We start from the raw sequence: 21937 nt of genomic DNA on the forward strand, positions 1-21937 counted from the left end.
ATGACATACATCAGTGATAACAAAGCCGATTCTGATTCTAACCAGGAGAGTTACAAGGCAGCAGTACAACCTGCAGGGCCTCCGAAGCCAGGATTTGCATGTTGAACCAGCTGAGTGCTATGAACCACAAGTCTAGACATCTCCCCAACTGCCTCTGGGTCAGAATTAAAGCAAAAAAAAACCAAACAAAACAACCAAGAGGCGATTCAAGCACTCATACATCAAATGGGACTGAGATTTTGGAAGGAGAGACAGACAGGTTGAACATCAACCCACACAGAACAGGACAAGTAATTAAAACAAAAATCATCTAGGCAGAAAGAGCAAGTCAGAGCCAATTCAATACTCCCCCCGAGAAAAGCCAAAGAATGGCTTACTGAAAATGATATGCATTAACATGTTACCCACGAGCTCTGACTGCAGGAGGAGGGAGCTGGAGGCCCATGAGCCAAGCCAGCCCTCAGAGGATCGGAGTTGGAGAGGGTCAGTCACTTTAAATTCCTCGGTGTTATCATTTCAGAGGATCTGACCGGGGACCAGCAAGCAAGTGCCTTTACAAAGACTGCAAGGCAGTACCTCTACTTTCTTAGAAGTTTGCTGTTACGGCATGTTGTCTAAAACTTTGACAGACCTGTATAGATGCACAGTAGAGAGTACTTTACACTCACCATCTCTTCCCCATTTACTGATCTGAAATATTAATAATTTCTCTTCTCAGAGGGGTGGTACGGCAACACAACACTACCACAGTTCCATAAGACCCAGAACACTGGAGCAGAATTAGGCTATTCAGCCCATCATGATGCTGTTCACTGACTATAGCTCAGTGTTTAACACCATCATTCCCACAATCCTGATTGATAAATTACAGAACCTGGGCCTCTGTACCACCCTCTGCAAATGGATCCTCGGCTTCCTAACCGGAAGACCACAATCTGTGCAGATTGGTGATAATGCCTCCTCCTCGTTGACGATCAACACTGGCGCACCTCAGGGGTGTGCGCTTAGCCCTCAGCTCTCTATATACCCATGACTGTGTGGCTAGGTATAGCTCAAACGCCATCTACAAATTTGCTGATGATACAACCATTGTTGGTAGAGTCTCAGATGGAGATGAGGGTGTACAGGAGCGAGATATACCAGCCAGTGGAGTGGTGTCACAACAACAACCTTGCATTCAATGTCAGTAAGACGAAAAAGCTAATTGTGAACTTCCAGAAGGGCAAGACAAAGGAACTTGAATCAATCCTCACAGGGATCAGAAGTGAAGAGTGAGCAATTTCAAGTTCCTGGGCATCAAGATTGAGGATCTAGCCTGGTCCCAAGATATCAATGCAACTATAAAGACAAGGCAGCAGCTATATTTCATTTGGAGTTTGAAGATATTTGGTCTGTCAACTAAAACAGTCAAACTTCTATAGATGCACCATGGAGAGCATTCTGACAGGCTTCACTACTGTCTGGTATGGGGTCTACTGCACAGGACCGAAAAAAAGCTACAGAAAGTTGTTAAAATTAGTCAGCTCCATCATGGGTATTAGCCTTTGTAGTACCCAAGGCATCTTCAAGGAGCGGTGTCTCAGAAAGGCGACATGGATTATTAAGGACCCCCATCACCCAGTAGGTTCCCTCTTCTCGTTCTGGCTGGAAACAAACTCTAACCGCTACATCTTTGGAATATGGGAGAAAACTGGAAAGCCACGTGGTCTCGAGGAGAATGTACAAACTCCTTGCAGGCAGGAATCAAACCCCGACACTGTACAGAGATTACACTAACCGGCTATGTTGCACTGCCATCAAATATCACCCTATGAAAGAAAACAAAAGCTTTTCCCCAATTGCACCCCAGTTAAGAACTTAAAATTATAAAAGTTAATCCTTCTTTCCAACTCAACACAAACACAACCACCATATTCCAAATTGGGGAGATACTGGGGGGGAAAAAAATTTAAGAAATAAGAGCTTAAGGGTAGCTCAAACCCTCACCTGTGTTTGGAAGGCACTGTTGACCCACTGCTTTGTGAGGGAATTGGTTGTGTCTCTGTAGGCAGAACCCTTGCCTGAAGCACCTTCTTCTGGCCAGAGCACTCCACTTCGTGACAACTCCCAACTGGTGGCTTTATCAAGGGAGGATCATCGAGCGCAGGGCAAGCGAACTGCGACAAAGCAGACAGAGACAGAGGAGGAACTAAGAGCTCAACAGAATCCAAAGGTGCAGGAGAAGCCCCAACCTCACCAGAAACAAAATCAACGGACTCAACCAGCTGGAAAGAACTAGAGGAAGCCACTGCCGAACTCTCAGAAGTCTGCAATTCTGGATCAGCGAAAGGCTCTTCATTCGAGTGCAAAGCATCACGGCCAACATCCAAAATACTTGGCTCGATAACATCAGCTGTTAGCTCTGGATTCCCAAAATTAGCTTTCACGGATAGTTCTTCACTGTCATTTTTATCAGGAAGAGCTGTTCTTTTACTTCTATCTGCGCTCTGACCGAAAGGCTCCCCCTCACATTCACTCAAGGTCACTTCATTGTCACTTTGACTTCCATTAACCAACTCCTGCAAGTGGGCTTTGTTGTCATTAGTCTCCATCATCACGAACCGCGAGCTGCCCAGGTCATTGGAATCAGTGATGATCTGGTTTTGATCTGATTTCAGGTCAAAAGGACTCTGTGCTTCTAACTCCCAAGCCAGGGTCGCAGCAGGTGGAGTTGGGGGCTCTGGAGATGGCGACCGACTACCAGCCTCTGTCTGTTCCTTTGTAAAAGCATCTTCTGTAGAAACTTCCAGCTTCCCAGGAAAGACCAGCTGCCCGCAAATCCCCAGACTGGAAGGACTGCCCATGTTCACGTCCATCTCCTCCACCGTGGGGACCAGAGGGTCGGTGATCGCCTCTAAAGAACCACCCCTCAAAATGGTGGAAGGCTCAAGCTCAGCTACCAGCATTCCACCACAGTCACCTTCCCCTTGGCCAGTCAACAAGTCGTAAACAGAATTCCCCACTGCCAAAGTGGGGTCAGTCTCTCCACTCTCAGCGGACTCTACCGCCATCTCCTCATCCTGTTCATCTTTCCACTGAAAGGAGATCAAGTCCTCTAACAGTTGTCCCTCTGAAGGTTGCAATAAGCCATCACTGGCTTGGTTCATTGCCATTAATTTTCTTGGTGCAGGAGTTGGCGGAACCTTCTCCCTCTGGACCAACTGTACATCTGAACTGGACAAACTGCTGCAGGTTGAGACTTTGCGTGGTTCCACAGGTTGGCTGGCCTCTGACACTGGCATAGGGTCAAAGTTGATCAAGGGCAAAGGCTCCACAAACACCTCTCCTTGTGAAGCCATACTCCCAGGCATCTCCATCTCCTGTTCACTACCTCCACTCCCAACTTCGTCAGTGTTTTCTAACCTGCCTTCTGGAATAATTTTAATCGGAGAACCTGGAGATGGGTCACATTGCTCAACTGCACGGTTGGACCAATCTTCGCCAACACTCCTTCCACTCAGCTCCTGGAACAAGCACTGAGCCGACGTCTTTCTGCTCTGCATGCATGGTACCGCAGCTTCCTCAGATCGTCCCATGACAGGCTCAGAGGGAAACTGGCTGGTTTGGGTGTCTAAAGAGGTGGTAGGGGGAGAGGAGCCGCAAGCAGAAGGCAGAGGCGAAGGCGAGAGATGGAACTCGTCTGCACAAGATGAAGATCCCATTGAGTCCAACTTGGCATTCAACGAAGAGTGCAGAGGTTGAGCAGCTGGGCTGTAAGTCAAATGGAGGCTGGAAAAGGTAGAGCCATTCAAACCTATAGCAGGAGCCAAGCTAAAGGGATCACTCACAGCAGGAAAGGAAGGAGAGCAGGGCTCCGTAAGCAAAGGAGATGACAGAGAGCTGGCTTTGGTTTCGGCCTTTGGAGACACGTCCAGTCTGCAAAGAGGACAAAACACCAGTCAGCTGGATGAAGCATCACTATCCCTGGGGCAGGTTTAGGGAGAGTGTCAAGACTTCCCCTAGTCAATTAAACAAAATAATCTTTATTACCAGTACTGTCAAGTGTATGCAGAGTCCCCAGTAGAAAAACAGAGAAAGGATCTATCAGTGTTATTCACCATACATTTATTTACGTGCAATAGGAAATTGTCGTAGTGTATGGGTCAGCATGCGACATGCAAAACATTCAAGAATAAAGAATCATATTAAAAAAAATAATATTTTAAAGTACAAGGTAAAGTATGTAAACTTAGAGGAACCACTTATAACAACTAAAGACCAAGACATAGCAGCATTAGTCCATCAAGTCTGCCCTGCCATTCCATCATGGCAGATTTATTACCCCTATTCTCCTGCCTTCTCCCCATAAGCAATGACACCCTTATTAATCAAGAACCTAACAAGCTCCACTTTAAATACACCCAATGACTTGGCCTCCACAGTCATCTGTGGCAATGAATTCCAGATTTACCACCCACAAGCTAAAGAAATTCCTCATCTCCGCTTGAAAATTTAACATCTGTGGATTCCTTTGTAGATCTGCGGATGCGTTGAAGTTTTATTTTGATCAGCTCACCATCTCATTTATTTCTCCCTCTCAGATCAAATATTCAGTGATTCAAGTATTTACCCCCTTCAAAAGGCAATCCGCTCAAAGGAATGTCACTCCACACGAGGAAAATAGCCAAATCAATGCCGCTAATGGTCTTGACAAGATGCAAAAAAAAACAAATTGTATTTGATAAATGCACATTGAGTGAGTGCAATTAAACTTATCAAATTCTACCTACCCACTGTTTACTCCACAGTTAAAGTCAATTAGGTTTTAATGCTGTCATATTAAGGACAATTCCTCAAAAGGCAATGCCTCAAAAATGCATCATCCATTATTAATACGAGGGATTCTGCTGACCAAGTGCCTCGGGCCAAAACAGTCTCTTTTATTCCTCTCTATAGATGCTGCCTGACCTGCTGAGTTCCTGCAGCATTTTGTACAACTCTGCTATCTCTCATTGAAGGACCACCCCCCCCCCCACATGCCCTCTTCTCATTACTACCACCAGGAAGGAGGTGCAGTAGACTGAAGGCACACACTCAGCGTTTTAGTAACAGTTTCCCCTCTGCCATCCGATTTATGATGAGACGATGAACCAACCCATGAATACTACCTCACTATTTTTGCATGCATGTTTACATTTTTATTAAATGCATTTCTTACTGTGATTTATAGTTTATATTTTGCACTGTACAGCTGCTGCAAAACAAAAAAAAATCACAACATATTCTCAGTGACGACTATTAGGTGCAGGAGTGGACTCATTGTGGTCTTCAATGTGTTGTGCAGTCAGAGATGCTCTTCTGCACACATTGTTGTAGTGCATGGTTATGTGAGTTACTGGCACCTTCCTGTCAGCTTGAACCAGTCTGGCCATTCTCCTCTGACTTCTCACATTAACAAGATGTTATGCTCACAGGATTTTGTTTTTGCACACCATTTTCTGTAAACTCTAGGGACCGTTGTGCATGAAAATCCCAAGAGATCAGCATTTTCTGAGATACTCATACTTTCCCATCTGGCACCAACAGTCAAAGCCACTTAGATCACATTCCTTCCCCATTCTGATGTTTGGTCTGAACAACTGAACCTCTTGACCATGTCTGCATGCTTTTATGCAACGAGTTGCTGCCATGTGATTGGCTGATTAGATACAGGTGTCCAACGCTTTTCAAACGTTCGCTTTACGAAACCTCACTGTTACGAAAGACCTACATTAGTTCCCTGTTTTCGCTTACAGCTGTTTTCACTGTTACGCTAAAAGGCAGCACACGAAAAAAACAGCAGCACGTGCCCCGAGCAGCCGCTCTCCCCCAGATTTGGAACGGCATTCTAGCCGGCATTGCTTAAACACATGCCTGTGAGCATCCGTTAGCAAGATGAGTTCTGAGGTATCGGAAAAGCCTAAAAGAGCTCATAAGGGCGTTACATTTAGCGTAAGACTAGACAATTAAGCATTTTGATCGTGGTGAACGAAGGAAGGACAAAGTGAGTCTGGCTTGTGGAAGTTGACGAAGATGATGTTGAAGAGGATTTGGCATCCCATGACCAAGAACTGATAGATGAAGAGCTGATGCAATTGGAAGAGAAAAGGATAACAATCGAAACCGAATGAGTAATGATAAAGTACTACTTTAATATTGAAAGGGTACGTCGGTTTAGGGGATATTTGCAGGATGGTTTGCGTGCTTACAAAGAACTGTATGATAGAAAAATGCACGAGGCTCAGCAGTCAAGCAAGCCTTCCACATCAGCCACAGCAGACGACGAACCTCGACCTTCGACATCGAGGCAGGCAGTCACAGAAGATGAGCTGCCTGCCCTAATGGAAACAGACAGTGATGAGATGACACCCCAGTTTTCCACCACACCAACCACCAGGCCATGGACAGATACTGATTCGCGGAGAATGCAGCAGTAGCCGGGAGGCACACAGCATATCTTTGAGAAAAAAGCCAAAATAAACATGCTAATTAATTAGGTGCCGCCCAGCACGTAATTGTCAGAGGCGACGCAATCGGCTCTGATCCGGGCCGACAATTACTTGCCAGGCAGCACCTAATTAATTAACATGTTTATTTTGGCTTTTTTCTTAAAGATGCGCGATGTGTCTCCCGGCCACCGCTGTACCCCGCCTGCTTCACGGATCGGTATCAGTTCGCTGCCCAGAGGGTGGGGGCCACTGCACCACCCAAACTTCCACTATATCGACTGTGTATTTTTATGTGTTACTTGGTATGATTTGGCAGCTTCATAGCTTAAAGGTTACTGGAGAGCGCTTGCGCCGTGTGTTTGCCAACAGCGCTTGCGTAAGAATTTCACTACGGAGAACAGTTCAGGCAATGATTGTGGAAAAGTATTTCTACTTTATATAAGCTGTGTATTTATCATATCATTCCTGCTTTTACTATATGTTACTGTTATTTTAGATTTTGTGTGTTATTTGGCATGATTTGGTAGGTTATTTTTGGGTCTGCGAACGCTCACAAAATTTTCCCATATAAATAAATGGTAATTGCTTCTTCACTTTACGACATTTCGGCTTACAAACCGTTTCATAGGAACGCTCTACCTTCGGATGGCAGGGGAAACCTGTACTTACATTAACAAGACGTACCTAAAGTGGCCACTGAGTGTACGTCAGTGATAAAAAACATGATTGTGCTTCCATTTTTATTGAAACTATTTAATGTTTTGCATACTTTCACAGCTGTGGATGCAATATTTTAATATGCTGTAAACTTTTTCAGCTGAACTTGATTCTGATGTGGTTTAACAGTGCAGGGGAAAGCCACAGCAGGTTGCACTTATGATTAGATTGTCATTGTCACTTGTACATTGAAATACACCAGTTGCGCCCATGACCAACACGGTCTGAGGTTGTGCTGGGGCAGCCCGCAAGCACCGCCATATTTCTGGCATGCCCACAACTTGCTTCCTCAGAATTTGGGAGGAAACCCACACGGTCAAGGGGAGAACATACAAACTCCTTACAAATAGCAGAATTGAACCCCCGTCACAGCACCATAATAGAATTATTCTGAATGCTACACTACTGCGCCGGACTTAAATTGAATGCAATGCCCAAATGCTCCCCAACTGCAGTTTTGAAAAACAAATGTAGTCCAAAAAAAAAAAAGCCTTCCATTACCTTCGCAGGCAGATTAAGGAAAGATCAATAAATGCAGATTTTACCAGCGACAGCAATGCCTGATCAATGATGGGGAAGAAAGTAGGGCAACAGTAGAAAAAAGCATTTCAGTCAACATGGATAACTATTTAATCACAATTAATCTTCACTAAGAACCCCCACCTCCCAGGATATCCTCTTATTTCTACCAACAGGGTTAGCATTTAGCATAATGCTTTACAGAGCTAGCGATCACGGTTCAATTCTTAGCAACTCACAAAATGCTGGGGGCGGCTATGGATAGACATATCGAAATGGGAAGTGGAATCAAAATGGGTGGCCAGTGGGAGATCCCATTTTTTCTGGCGGACAGAACGTGGATGCTCGGTGAAGTGGTCTCCCAATCTACGTCGGGTCTCAACCATATACAAGAGGTCGCACCAGGAGCACTGAACACAGTGTATGACCCGAACAGACTCACAAGTGAAGCGTCACCTCACCTGGAAGGACTGTCGGGATGAGGCCACACTTTGGCTGGAGGAACACCACCTTACATTCCGTTTGGGTAGCCTCCAACCTAATGGCATGGACATCGATTTCTCAAACTTCCAGTAATACCTCCACGCCCACCCCCACTTCACCATTTCTCATCCTCTTGGCCCTCCCTCATGTTATCTCCTTGCCTGCCATCTCCTCCGTCTGGTGCTCCTTCCCCCGCACCCCCACCCACTGCTTTCTTCCACGGCCTTCTGTCACTTTCACAAATCAACTTCCTAGCTCTTTGCTCCATCCCTCCCACTCCAAGTTTCACCTATCGCCTGGCGTTTCTCTCTCCTCTCCCCTCACCTTCAAATCTACTGCTCAGCTTTTTTTTTTCCCTTCAGTCCTGCCAAAGGGTTTTGGCCCAAAATGTCGACTGTACTTCCCCCCCGCCCCCCCCTGCCCCACCCCATTTCCTGAGGAGATTGAGATCCTTTAACATCTGCCGGACGATGCTGAGGATGTTCTACGAGTCTGTGGTGGCCAGTGCGATCGTGTTTGCTGTTGTGTGCTGGGGCAGCAGGCTGAGGGTAGCAGACACCAACAGAATCAACACACTCACTCGTAAGGCCAGTGATGTTGTGGGGATGGAACTGGACTCTCTCACGGTGGTGTCTGTAAAGAGGATGCTGTCCAAGTTGCATGCCATCTTGGACAATGTCTCCCATCCACTACATAATGTACTGGGTGGGCACAGGAGTACATTCAGCCAGAGACTCAGTCCACCGAGATGCAACACAGAGCGTCATAGGAAGTCATTCCTGCCTGTGGCCATCAAACTTTACAACTCCTCCCTTGGAGCGTCAGACACTCTGAGCCAATAGGCTGGTCCTGGACTTATTTCATAATTTACATATTACTATTTAACTATTTATGGTTTTATTACTATTATTTATGGAGCAACTGTAACAAAAAATCCAATTTCCCCCTGGATCAATAAAGTATGACTATGAGTTCCTCCAGCATTTTGTGTGTGTTGCTTGGATTTCCAACATCTGCACATTCTCTTGTTAGCAGTTCAATTCTGTCTGCAAATAGGTTGTACGTCTTCATTGCCAACAGAGGTGTGGTACAGGAGCCTGAAGACCCACATTCAATGTTTCAGGCCAATCATAGAGAAGAGAAAGTCTGCAGATGCTAGAAAATACACACACGAAAAATGCTGGAGCAACTCAACAGGACAAAACAGCACTTGTACTTTTTGTCATAGATATCACCTGGCCTGCCGAGTTTCTCCAGAGGGGGATGCGTCTCTGTGTGTCAATGTTTTAGGAACAGCTGCTATCTACCCTGCCACCATTAGAATTCTCAGCAAACACTGAACCAAACCATGAACATTACCTTACTATTTTTGTTCTTTTCCTCGCACTGCTAATTTAAAATTACATGTATACATATGAACATACACATATACAGGTTGTTATAGCCGGGAGTGGTAGTGGCGACTACCTCCCACCAACTATTAAATGCTGCCAAAGGCGTTCGCCTCAAATAGCCTCTGACAACTAAGCCTAGCTCCTGCCCTTTGTGTGGCTGACCCACTCAGCCCAGCCGGAACCGTTTCTACTGGCAGAAGGGGCAAAGGCAGGTTACTGGCACCTTAAAACTAGTCACTCTGGGCAGATGGGGCTCTTCAGCCGCGGTTGGCAGCTCACCTAGGAGAAAGAACTGATCTCTAACCTCCGCTGCCTTACGGCTATACCCACTCATGGAAAAGGCTTCAGAAGTAAATCACATGGGAAAATCTGGAGCTGGTCCCTAAGGCAGTCCTAGATTGAGTTCAATGCTGACTGGCAACTCCTACCATACTTCTGGTACCAAACTATATCAGTCTCTGCCACTCCTTTGGGTTCATCAGGTGCATGGAGACTGGGAGACTGGGAGCTTGCTACATGGGCAACAGATCGCTCTCCATATCACACTGCCCTGGCTTGTGTATCTAGACAGCTAGGACACAACAACCATGGTCGACCCTGACCGACAGAGGCCTTAGACCAGACATACAGTGCCTATATAAAGTATTTGGCCCCCTTGGAAGTTTTCGTGTTTTATTGTTTTACAATGTTGAATCACAGTCGATTTTATTTGGCTTTTTTTTTAAAAAGACACTGATCAACAGTAAAAGACTCTGCTGTGTCAAAGTGAAAATAGATCTCCACAAAATGATCCAAATTAATTACAAATATTCACCCCCCCCGCCTTAATGACAAACCAAATCATCACTAGTGCAGTCAAATGGTTTTAGAAGTCACATCATTAGTTAAATGGAGATCTGCTTTTGGAGACCTGTGAGCAGCCAAGGTGTTTTAATTAACTGCAGTAAAAAAATACACCTGCATCTAGAAGGCCAAACTGCTGGTGAGTCAGTATTCGGGCAAAAACTACACCATGAAGACAAAAGAACACTCCAAACAACTCTGCAAAAAGGTTATTAAAAGTACAAGTCGCAGGTTGATACAAGAAATTTTCCAAGTCACTGAATATCCCCTGGAGTACAGTTAAATCAATCAGGAAATGGAAAAAACATGACACAGTTGTAAATCTGTCTAGAGGAGACCATTCTCAAAAGCTGAGTGACCGTGCAAGAAAGGGACTAGTGAGGGAGGCCACCAGGAGTCCCACCACATCTGTGGAGTTACAGCTTCAATGGTTGAGATGGGAGGATGGCAAATAGAAAGCCACTGTTGAGGAAAAAAAAAAAAAAATCACATGAAGTCTCGGGTAGAGTTTGCCAGAAGGCATGTGGGAGACTCTGAAGTCAGCTGGGAGGTTCTATGGTCTGATGAAACCAAAATTGAGCTTTTTGGCCATCAGACTGAAAGCTATGTTTGGCGTAAGCCAAACACCACACATCAAAAACACACCATCCCTACCGTGAAGCATGGTGGTGGCTGCATCGTGCTGTGGGGATGCTTCACTGCAACAGGCCCTGGAAGGCTTGTGAAGATATAGAGTTAAATGAATGCAGTAAAATACAGGGAAATCCTGGAGGAAAACCTGATGCAGTCTGCAAGAGAACTGTGACTGGGGAGAAGATTTGTTTTCCATCAAGGCAACGACCCCAAGCATAAAGCCAAAGCCACACAGGAATGGTTTAAAAACAAAGTTAATGTCCTGGAGTGGCCATGTCAGAGCCCAGACCTCAATTCAATTGAGATTTTATTGCTGACCCCATGCAATCTGACAGAGCTTGAGCAGTTTTGTAAAGAAAAATGGGGAAAAATTGCAGAGTCCAGATGTGCAAAGCTAATAGAGACCACACAGACATTGCTGCCAAAGGTGTTTCTACTAAATACTGACTTGAGGGGGGTGAATACTTGTACAATCAATTATGTGCTTTATATTTGTAATTTAGATCACTGTGTATCTGTTTTCATTTTGACACGAAAGAGTCTTTTTCTGTTGATCAGTGTCAAAGAAGCCAAATTAAATCCAGTGATTCAATGTTGTTATTTGGTCACTGTAAATTGTCCCGTGATTGGGTTAGGGTTAAATCGGGGTTGCCGGGGGTTACTGAGACGGTGTGGCTCGAATGGTCGGAAAACCCTTTTCTGCTCCGCACCTCCACATTAATAAACACATCGGATTGTATACATAGCTTCTTACCCCCCCCCCCCGCCCGTTACACTGTACTGCTGCTGCAGAACTAATTTCATGAGATACGCCTGTAATATTAAACCTGATTCTCATTCAAACTTCAATTAAAAAGTCAGAAAACTCAGACTGGCTGGACATCTCACATGAAACCAATTACAGGGCATAGGTAGTGTTTGCAATAACATTTCCTCCAGAGTTGAAATGAGGTTTAAAAAGGCCCCTTGTGACCACGTTTGCAAGACTTACTTGGGTTTGACAGCAGCTGTCCTGTTCGCCCACAAGGAGGTTGGTGGTTTCTTTGCCTCTGCCGTGTCAAAGGGGCTCTGCGAGTCCTTTGCTCCGGAAGCCTTGACAGCTTCGGTCTTTCTGGAGAACAGAGGTAATATGCCACCTCGCTTGGGCTCCTCCTTTTTGGGCACTGCTTCGGCCTCTGGTGTAAGCCGAACTTTCTTCTCCTCTTCAGCCATGTCGCCCTCGAAGGGGTTGAGTGACTTGGTACCGCCCCCGACGACATTCACTGTATCAGTGTTTTTACCCGCCAGCTGCTCCCTCTTGGGACTCTGGGGCAGACTAACATCCTTCTCCTTTGGCTGGTCAGATCTTTGGGTTGTCAGGTCACCAGTGCTCCCAAAGCTCTGGGAGGCTGACGGGGTCGTAGATTTCAGCACTTGGACATCAGACGAGAGTCCGCTGCTCATCTCAGCTGAGGATGTGGTCGACTTGGACGACAGGTCCTCCACGGAGGTGTAGAACTGACTGTTTGACATCAGCTTGGGATCACTCTTTGGCCTCGAGGGAGAGATGGGATTCGGCTCCTCGTTGTAAACGTGGCTGCCATTAATGCAGAGATTGGACTGTGACATCGGGTCACTCTTTGGTCTCAGGCCACCAAAAAACGATGGAGCTTCTTTCTTCCCTGCGACGGATGGCGTTAAATTCACCTGCTTGGTGTCTGCACTCGAAGTCCGCTTGTGGGTCATAATTTTCGGCACATGAAAAGTCTTGCTTGAGCTTTCCTCTGGAAATTTAAGGGGTGACAATTAATGCCCTTTGCACGATAATCCCTTACAATATGGACCCATTAAAATTTCAATGTTCTCCAGGGCTGCAGAGGTCTTGCTTTCCTGACCAAGACTCAATTTTGGTCAGGAAAGCAAGACTAATACAGTATGGAAGCAGGCATTTCAGACTACAATGTCCGCACCAACCAGCCGGTACCCATCTGTTTGATCCCAACTTGATCCACAGTCCTCAACACCCAGGTGACTCGTGCTAAGTGTCATCAGCAGTTTTGTTTCTGCCTCTGACAATGTCCCAGGTATTCACCACACCTGGGTGAGAAAGATACCACGTACAAAATAAATTATCAAAATACAGTCATGTCATCATATACTACATTAAAATTCATTTTCTTGCAGGCAGTTACAGGAAAAGGAAATGCAGTAGAATTTATGAAGAACTATACATGAACAAAGACTGACAGCCATGGTGCAAAAGACAAATTGCAAATATAAGTACCAGGAACATGCAAAGGGATACCACTCAGATCCCGTACCCCAAATTCACATCCTCTTATTAGAGGGGGCATCATTTAAAGGTGATTGGAGGAAACATAAGGGAGGGGATGTCAGAGGTAGTTTTTTTTTAAAGAAAGTGTGGGTATGTGTGTGGAACATGCTGCTAGGGACAGTGGTAAAGGCTGTGTGGCCAATGCACCCACCTCACTATGTCCCCACCCCCACCCCCAGAATATTTAAGAAACAAGAAAATCTGCAGATTCTTGAAATCCAAAGCGACACACAAAATACTGGAGGAACTCAGCATGCCGGGCAGCAACTATGGAAAAGAGTTAAGTTCTGGGCCAAGTTAAGTTCATCAGGACTGGAAAGCAGAGGGAGAAGTCAAAGTAAGAAGGTGGGGGGAGGCAGTACAAGGTGGTAGGCGATAGGTGAAACCAGGAGAGGGAGAGGGGGTGAAGTAGAGAGCTGGTGAAAGAGAAAGGGCTGGAGAAGGAGGGATCTGATCAGAGAGGGTAGAAGACCATGGAAGAAAGGAAAGGGGAGGAGCACCAGAGGGAGGTGATGGGCAGATAAGATGAGAGAGGGGAACAGCAAATAGTTAATGAGGAAGGAGAGAGGGGGCAATTATCGGAAGTTCAAGAAATCGATCTGCATGCCATCATGTTGGAAGCTACCAAACCTCGACTGAAATTCTTAGATAGGAGCATAGATGATAGGAAAATGGAGGGCAGTGTAGGAGGGAAGGATTAGATTAATCTGAGAATAGGTTAAAGCTTCGGTACAACATTATGGGCTGAAGGGCCTGTAGTCTACCGTAATTTCCCATGTTCCGTGTTCGTATAACTGAGGCAGTGCAGACTGGGGTGATTAAGGGTCAGGGCATACAGGGAAGAGAAAGCAAGTTAAAATTGCCACTGGTAAAGTTGGATCAATACTTTTACCCAAGCAGCATCGAAAAGCCGTCCGATTTCTGACCAGACCATGAACCCAATAACACTACATTACTTAGCTTTTCTTTGTCATTTTCTTTTAGAAGTGACTAGGTTACAATAAGAGATTGATGTATTGCACTGTACTGCTTCCATGAAACAAATCTGTTGCCACAGATGGAGTTTCTACAGATTGGTTGCATCAGTGTCTGGTATGGAGGCTCACAAGAGGCTGCAGAGGGCTGTTGAGCTCCATCAGGGACACAAGCCTCCATTAATGACATCTTCAAGGGACGCCTCAGAAAGGGGGCATCCGCCATTAAAGAAACCCCACCAACCAGGGCATGCCCCCCCCCCATTACCAGAGGGGAGGTACAGACGCCCAAAAACAACAAACATTTTAGGAACAGCTTCTTCCCCTACACCATCAGACTTCTGAATGGTCCATGAACACTACCTCATGTTTTTCAAAATAGTGCAAAAAAATATTTCTTAGTCTAACTTCAGTAATTGTAACGTATTGCACTGTACTGTAGCTGCAAAACAACAAATTTCTCAAAATACACCAAACCCGATTCGGGTTCTGTAAGACGCACTCCAATTAAATAACCTGCAGTCAAACTGTACTTGAAAGAGCCAAACTAAGGAGCACATTCGGCTATTTGAGGACAGCTGTGTCATCATTTGGATATCGGGGAGGAGATACATCTCTACAAAAGGAGATATAAGGCACTCTTTCCCTCCACTAGCCTGCAGGTCACCCTTGGGCAAGGTGTAGCACCTGCTTATTCCCCTGGATCAGGGTCATGTGAAGCCATGGGAGCAGGTGGTGGATGGTCGTACGAGGAGCTGGTGCAGATCACAAGTCCTGGTTATGTGACCACTGACACCAGGCAGACAATCTCTTAAGAGTATTGATAATAACTGGAGTCACCCGTCTTGTAAAGATACTACCCAGAAGGCAAAGGCAAACCACTTCTGTAGAAGAATTTGCCACGAAAAATCACGGTCAAAGACCATATTGCCCACATCATACAACACAGCACACAATGATGATCCATCTTCATTGTAATCTTTACCATTCCTTCCCAATTGAGTAATTAGTTATTAGGAAAAGCCAGGGCTGTTTTCCCAGGAAAAGAGGTGGTAAAGAGAGGACATGATTAAGCTACACCAAGTGGAATTGATGGAGTGTTCTGGGGAGTAGTTATATCACTTCATCTGCAAACCACAAAACCCATCTTAAGGGTTCTAAAACACCAGTCCAAAGTTAAACAAGGCTTAAACAAGACAGCTGGGGACAGGGTTAAGTTCATTAATGATCTTAGTGCTAAATTAAGCAATGGAATTTTCAGAGTGTTAGAAAAACTGATCAGAATCAGTTTTACTATCACCGGCATATGTCATGAAAGCAGTTAACTTTACAGCAGCAGTGCATTATATATACATACATTAATTGTTTTTTCTATTAAATGTCATGCAAAAAATATGAGGTAGTGTTCATGGGTTCAATGTCCATTCAGAAATCTGATGGCAGAGGGGAAGAAGCTGTTCCTGGATTGTTGAGTGTGGGTCTTCAGGCTTCTGTACCTCTTCCCTGATGGTAGCAATGAGAAGATGGCAAGTCCTGGGTGATGGGGGTCCCTAATGATGGATGCTGCCTTTTTGAGTTATCGCTCCTTGAAGATGCCCTGGATGCTGGGAAGCTGGAGCTGACTTCTGCAGCTTCCTTCGATCCTGTGCAGTAGCTTCCCCCATACTAGGTGGTGATGCAGCCAGTTAAAGTGGAAAGCCAAAAGTCCTGATCACACCGGTCTGCCTAGTACAGCTTAAAGTTATTTGTCACAAGGTACGCAAACTTGCGAAGCTGTGCAATCTGTTCACTCTCAATCATCAATCCGTCCCTGGCAGCTCAGTCACCAGAGAGAAATGTGTTGGATCGCCTGGTTAGGTAGTTTCTCACCACAGGCACTAAAGATTAAAGACTAGCTTGGTCGAACCATAGTGAAATGTGCCATTTGTGTGTCAAATCAAATCAGCGAAGACTGTGCTGAGGGCAACCAGCAGGTGTCACCACACTTCCAACCCCAACATATCATGCCCACAATTCACCAACCGTAACCCATGTGTCTTTGGAATGAGAGAGGAAACCAGAGCATCTGGAGGAGATCCAGGAGGTCATACAGAGAATGTACAAACTCAGGAGGGAATTGAACCCTAATTGGTGGTCGCTGGAACTGTGACCCAAACACTGGCTGATTCACAGCTGACAACCCCGTCAGTACAGGGGAGCGTTTCTGGATAGGCAGCAAGTATTGGTTGTGATGGGAGTGAGGACAATACCGTTACAAAAACTCAAGAGCATAAGACGTAGGAGCAAATTGGGCCACTTGACCCATCGAGCCTGCTCCACCATTCCATCACAGCTGATTTATTTTCCCTCAGCCTCATTCTCCTGCCTTCTCGTAACCTTTGATACCCTGACTAATCGAGAACCTATCAATTTCTGCTTTAAATACACCCAATGACGTGGCCTCCACAGCCACTTGTGGCAATGAATTCCATAAGTTTATCACCTTCTGGCTAAAGAAATTCCTCGTCTGTTCTCTGGTCCTAGACTCCTCCACTGTAAGAAACATCCTCTCCATACCCACCATCTAGACCTTTCAGTATTTGATAGGTTTCAACGAGATCAACAACCCACCCCCCAAGTCTTCAAAATTCCTGTGAGTACAGGCCCAGAGCCAAAGACTCCTCATACTTTAACCCTTTCATACCCAGAATCACATGCTTTCCAATGCTAGTACATCCTTTCTTAAACAAGGGGCCCAAATCTGCTCCAAGTGAGGTCTGACCATAAAGCCTCAGCATTATATTCTTGCTTTACCTTCTTGTCCTCTCAAAATAAATGCTAAAATTGCGTTTTCCTTCCTTACCAATGACTCAACCTGCCAGTTAACTTTGGGAAAAAGAACAGCAGGTACTCAGACTGCAAAATTCTGATTTTTTTTTCCCTCAGATGCAAATACATAGCCTTTTATGGGGAAGTACATTTTTAAACTCTGTACTTGATGTGCAATTATTTGTGGAAACAGATGGAAGTCCTTGGGCATCATGTTACCAACATTAACCCTTGGCCCACTGCAGTGTGACTCTTTCCTCAGTTACGGAGCTGCAAGGTTGGGTTTCAATTCCCGACACTGCTGCAAGGAGCTTGTACGTTCTCTTCATGACTGTGCACGTTTCCTCCAGGTGCTCCAGTTTCCTCCCACAGTCCAAAGACATACCGGTTAGGGTTAGTAAGTTGTGGGCATGGTGACACGTGCAGGCTGCCCCCCGCACATCCTGATACTGCATTGGTTGTTGATGCAAACAACACAATACACTAAATTTTGATATACCTGTGACAAATAAAACTAATCATTCTCTTCTGGTTTCTTTTCCTTCCTTTTCAGGCTGAGACCCTTCTTCAGGACTGAAATGTCGACTATTTCTTTCCCTAGATGCTGCCTGACCTGCTGAGTTCCTCCAGAATTTTGTAAACAACAGGAATTCTGCAAATGCTGGAAATTCAAGCAACACACATAAAAGTTGCTGGTGAACGCAGCAGGCCAGGCAAAATCTCTAGGAGGAGGTACAGTCGACGTTTCGGGCCGAGACCCTTCGTCAGGACTAACTGAAGGAAGAGTTAGTAAGAGATTTGAAAGTTGGAGGGGAAGGGGAAGATCCAAAATGATAGGAGAAGACAGGAGGGGGAGGGATGGAGCCAAGAGCTGGACAGGTGATAGGCAAAAGGGATATGAGAGGATCGGGGGAGGGGGAGGGGGAGAATGTGTGTATATAAATAAATAACAGATGGGGTACGAGGGGCATTAGCAGAAGTTAGAGAAGTCAATGTTTTCTCTCTCTCTCCTTTTTCTCTACATAATGTACTGGTTGGGCACAGGAGTACATTCAGCCAGAGACTCATTCCACCGAGATGCAACACAGAGCGTCATAGGAAGTCATTCCTGCCTGTGGCCATCAAACTTTACAACTCCTCCCTTGGAGGGTCAGACACCCTGAGCCAATAGGCTGGTCCTGGACTTATTTCATAATTTACTGGCATAATTTACATATTACTATTTAACTATTTATGGTTTAGTTACTACTTATTATTTATGGTGCAACTATAATGAAAACCAATTTCCCCCGGGATCAATAAAGTATGACTATGACTAACACTGTGTAACAAAGACCCCATGAAGACAACTGAGTCACTTTAATACAAAAAAGATTATGTTAATGCAAGGTTGGTTGTAAACTAACAAAAAAACACTAGAGGAACTCAGCAGCTCGGGCCGCATCTATGGAGAGCAATAAGCAGTCAATGTTTTGGGCTGAAACCCTTCATCACGACCTCAGAGGGAGGGGGAAGGATCCAGGATAAGGCGAGGGGAGTACAAGCTGGCAAATGGAAGGTGAGACCATGTGAGGGAAAAGGTAAATGGGTGGGGGTTGGACTCCAAAGTGTTTTCCATTTCTGCTGGTTCTTTAACCCGTGACGGGGTACGTGACAGGAGTATATGATGGCTCTGGGCCTGAATTCACTGGAATTCAGAAGAATGGGGGGGGGGTGACTTAATTGAAACCTATATAATGTTGCAAGGCCTCAATAGCGTGGATGGGGAGAGAATATTTCCTACAGTGGGAAAGTCTGATCAGAGGATAGAGTCTCAGAACAAAGGGGCTTCCTTTTAATGAGGATTTCCTTTAGCCACAGAGTGGTGAATCCATGGAATTCATTGCCACAGACAGCTGTGGAGGCCAATTCTTCATGCATATTTAAGGCAGAGATTGATAGACTCTTGATTGGTCAGGGCATGGAGGAATACAGGGGAAAAGGCAGGAGTTTGGGGCTGAGAGGGAAAATGGATCAGCCATGATGAAATGGTGGAGCAGACTCGATGGGCCGAGTGGCCTAATTCTGCTTCTATATATTATGGAACATGAGGCTTTGCTCCTCCATCCTGAGGGTAGCATTATTGTGGCACTAGAGTAGGCCATGGACAGACCTGGCTGAATGGGAGTGGGAGTGGAATTAAAAATAGCTGGCTACCAAGAATCCTGCCTGTTGAGGGATAGAGCAAAGGTGCGTATTAAGGAGTGTAAAATGTACCTTCAGGAGAGTTCTGCAGGTGAATTTCAGTGAAGTCCTCGTCAACAGCCCTGGCTTTCTTGGAGACATCAGCCGGAGACGTCGGGCCGGTGGGTAGAACAGACATGGACTGCGACAGAGTGTTTCTCTGCAGGTTTGAGTTGGGGAACAGCATCTTCAGCTTGGATTTCTTTGGAGCCACATCTTCGTCGTGGCTGTCAGCAGAGGCGCCGGTGCTGGGAACGACTGCCGACATGGAATCGGAGAACCCATCTTTCTTCTTTCCCTTGAACCTGTCCTTCAGCTTCCCGAGAGTTGACCGGGACTTGTCCTTCATCGAGAGGTCAAACATGCTGGCCGTCATGTTGTTCCGCACAAACCTAATGTCCACTTCAATCTCCCCTCTCTCTTTCTCCTTCTTCCCATGCTTTGAGTGAAGCTTATGCCACCTAGTAGGGAAGAGGAAAGTTGTCAGGATAATAATAAAAAAAACTAGCCAACTACCTACAAATACAGCAAACCCTGTTCAGCAACAACATCCCCAAGAGGCGAAGCCCCTCACCCAGGACACACCCTCTCCTCATTGCTACCATCAGGGAGGAGGTACAGAAGCTTGAAGACCCACACTCAATGATTCAGGAACAGCTTCTTCCCCTCTGCCATCAGATTTCTGAACTAACTCAACATTACTGACCTCTATTCCCTTTTGGCAGCATCATGTGCCATGCGACATATGACATGGGCAATCATGGTCTTTCCATGACCATGATTAATTTTGGCAGTTTTTCCCTGCAGAAGTGGTTTGCCATTCCCTTCTTCTAGGCAGTGTCTTTACAAGACAGGTGACCCCTGCCATTATTAATACTCTTCAGAGATCATCTGCCTGGCGTCAGTGGTCACATAACCAGGAGTTGTGATATCCACCACCTGCTCCCATGGCTTCACGTGACCCTGATCGGGGAGCTAAGCAGGTGCTACACCTTGCCCAAGGGTGACCTGCAAGCTAACGGAGGGAAGGAGTGTCTTACACCTCCTTTGCTAGAGACATCTCCCCCCACCACCCCAAATTTTACTTTATCTATAGTAACTTTATTTGCACTGTACTGCTCTGAACAACATTCCATAGAGGAGTGGACTAGAAGAACGAGATCAACAGTGACCTCCAACAGCCAGGAAGGCAGCTCTGAACCACTCCGTGGAGAGCGAGGGGCATGACCAGACACAGAAATCATGGCCGACCACTGTGCCAACTACTCGAACCACCGCACCCGGATTGCCGAGGATCACAGAGCGGAACTGCCCTAGTGCAATAATAGCTTTTCTGCTTGAAAAACTCTTCCGCATCAGTGGCTTGTCGTATCCAAGGATGATGATAGAAACCAATAAGTCAGCAGTAATGAACCTGATTCTGAAAAGCAAAGAAATAGAAGGGTAGTGCAGATGAACAAGTGGCTGGAGAGACAGTGTAGGATGGAAGGCTTTATATTCCTTGGTAGAGTCTGAACCCACATCCTAGTGGGAGAGTGGGCTGGAAGAGGACCCGAACAAGCTCGCGGGGGATGGAATTTGTAGGAGCCATGTATCTATTTTTTGTCCGTCCGGATTGCATTTCGTGCTGCATGTCTATTATGGGTCATGGTAATTTGTCACACGAGTTGGGGGTGGTGAAAGCTTAGTGCAGATTCATGCTTTGTCTTTAGTTCAGTTTCAGTCTGATTACAGTCTGGAGCAAGTCAGGGGAAATGATATTTTTCGTTCACCGCTTGGCTTAGTTATGTTAATTGCAAATATTTAAATACGCTAAGATCCCGAATGCTCAAGTTTGAATACGCTTACAGTTTATTTTGTTATATCACTAGGTTTAGTTTCATTAGTTTTAGGGTTTAATGGAACAAATGTAAATTTTTTTTGACTTAGAACTTAGTTATTGGAGTATGTCATACAATGTCAAACCCCCACCCCCACCCCGCTGTGCTCAGTCTCTGAGCAACTTTGCTTTGTTTTAAAGTAACTGCTACAGACAGTTGATTAGAATTCTGGAAAGTGGGGATGGGGAAGTTAATAAAGGGAGCAAAATGGACATCAATAAAAAAAGATCAGAGTTCAACAAAGGTTAAAGGACAGCTGAGCAATGTGGCCTTTACATTAAAATCTGACTAAGGTATGAGTTAAACTATGATAATCCGAACTCAGGGGCAAATTGACAGATTTCCAGATAATTGAATGTTATCCCTATGAATATACAGGCATCCGTTAGTCTCGTGAGACCATGGATTTGCACCTTGGAAGGTTTCCAGGGTGCAGGCCTGGGCAAGGTTGTATGGAAGACCGGCAGTTGCCCACACTGCAAGTCTCCCCTCTCCACGCCACCGTTGTCCAAGGGAAGGGCATTAGGACCCATACAGCTTGGCACCGGTGTCGTCACAGAGCAATGTGTGGTTAAGTGCCTTGCTCAAGGACACAACACGCTGCCTCAGCTGAGGCTCGAACTAGTGACCTTCAAATCACTAGACAAACGCCTTAACCACCTGACCACGCGCCACACAATTA

General features: G+C 45.6%; 1 protein-coding gene across 4 annotated transcripts in view; it reads right to left on the minus strand.

The window, feature by feature from the left end:
• Positions 1-21937, minus strand: part of LOC134351101 (rab11 family-interacting protein 1-like) — a 93313-nt gene that overhangs the window by 14350 nt on the left and 57026 nt on the right. For 3 of the 4 annotated variants that reach the window (XM_063057178.1, XM_063057180.1, XM_063057179.1), the window contains exons 3-5: positions 19409-19836; positions 12048-12819; positions 1987-3915 (exon numbers count right to left, since the gene is read on the minus strand). In XM_063057178.1, the coding sequence (XP_062913248.1) occupies positions 1987-3915; positions 12048-12819; positions 19409-19836 (3129 nt within the window). The remainder of the gene's footprint in view (positions 1-1986; positions 3916-12047; positions 12820-19408; positions 19837-21937) is intronic. The other variant, XM_063057181.1, reaches the window with a different exon arrangement.

Source organism: Mobula hypostoma, chromosome 8 (assembly GCF_963921235.1).
Source record: "Mobula hypostoma chromosome 8, sMobHyp1.1, whole genome shotgun sequence".
In the NCBI taxonomy this organism is placed as follows: domain Eukaryota; kingdom Metazoa; phylum Chordata; class Chondrichthyes; order Myliobatiformes; family Myliobatidae; genus Mobula; species Mobula hypostoma.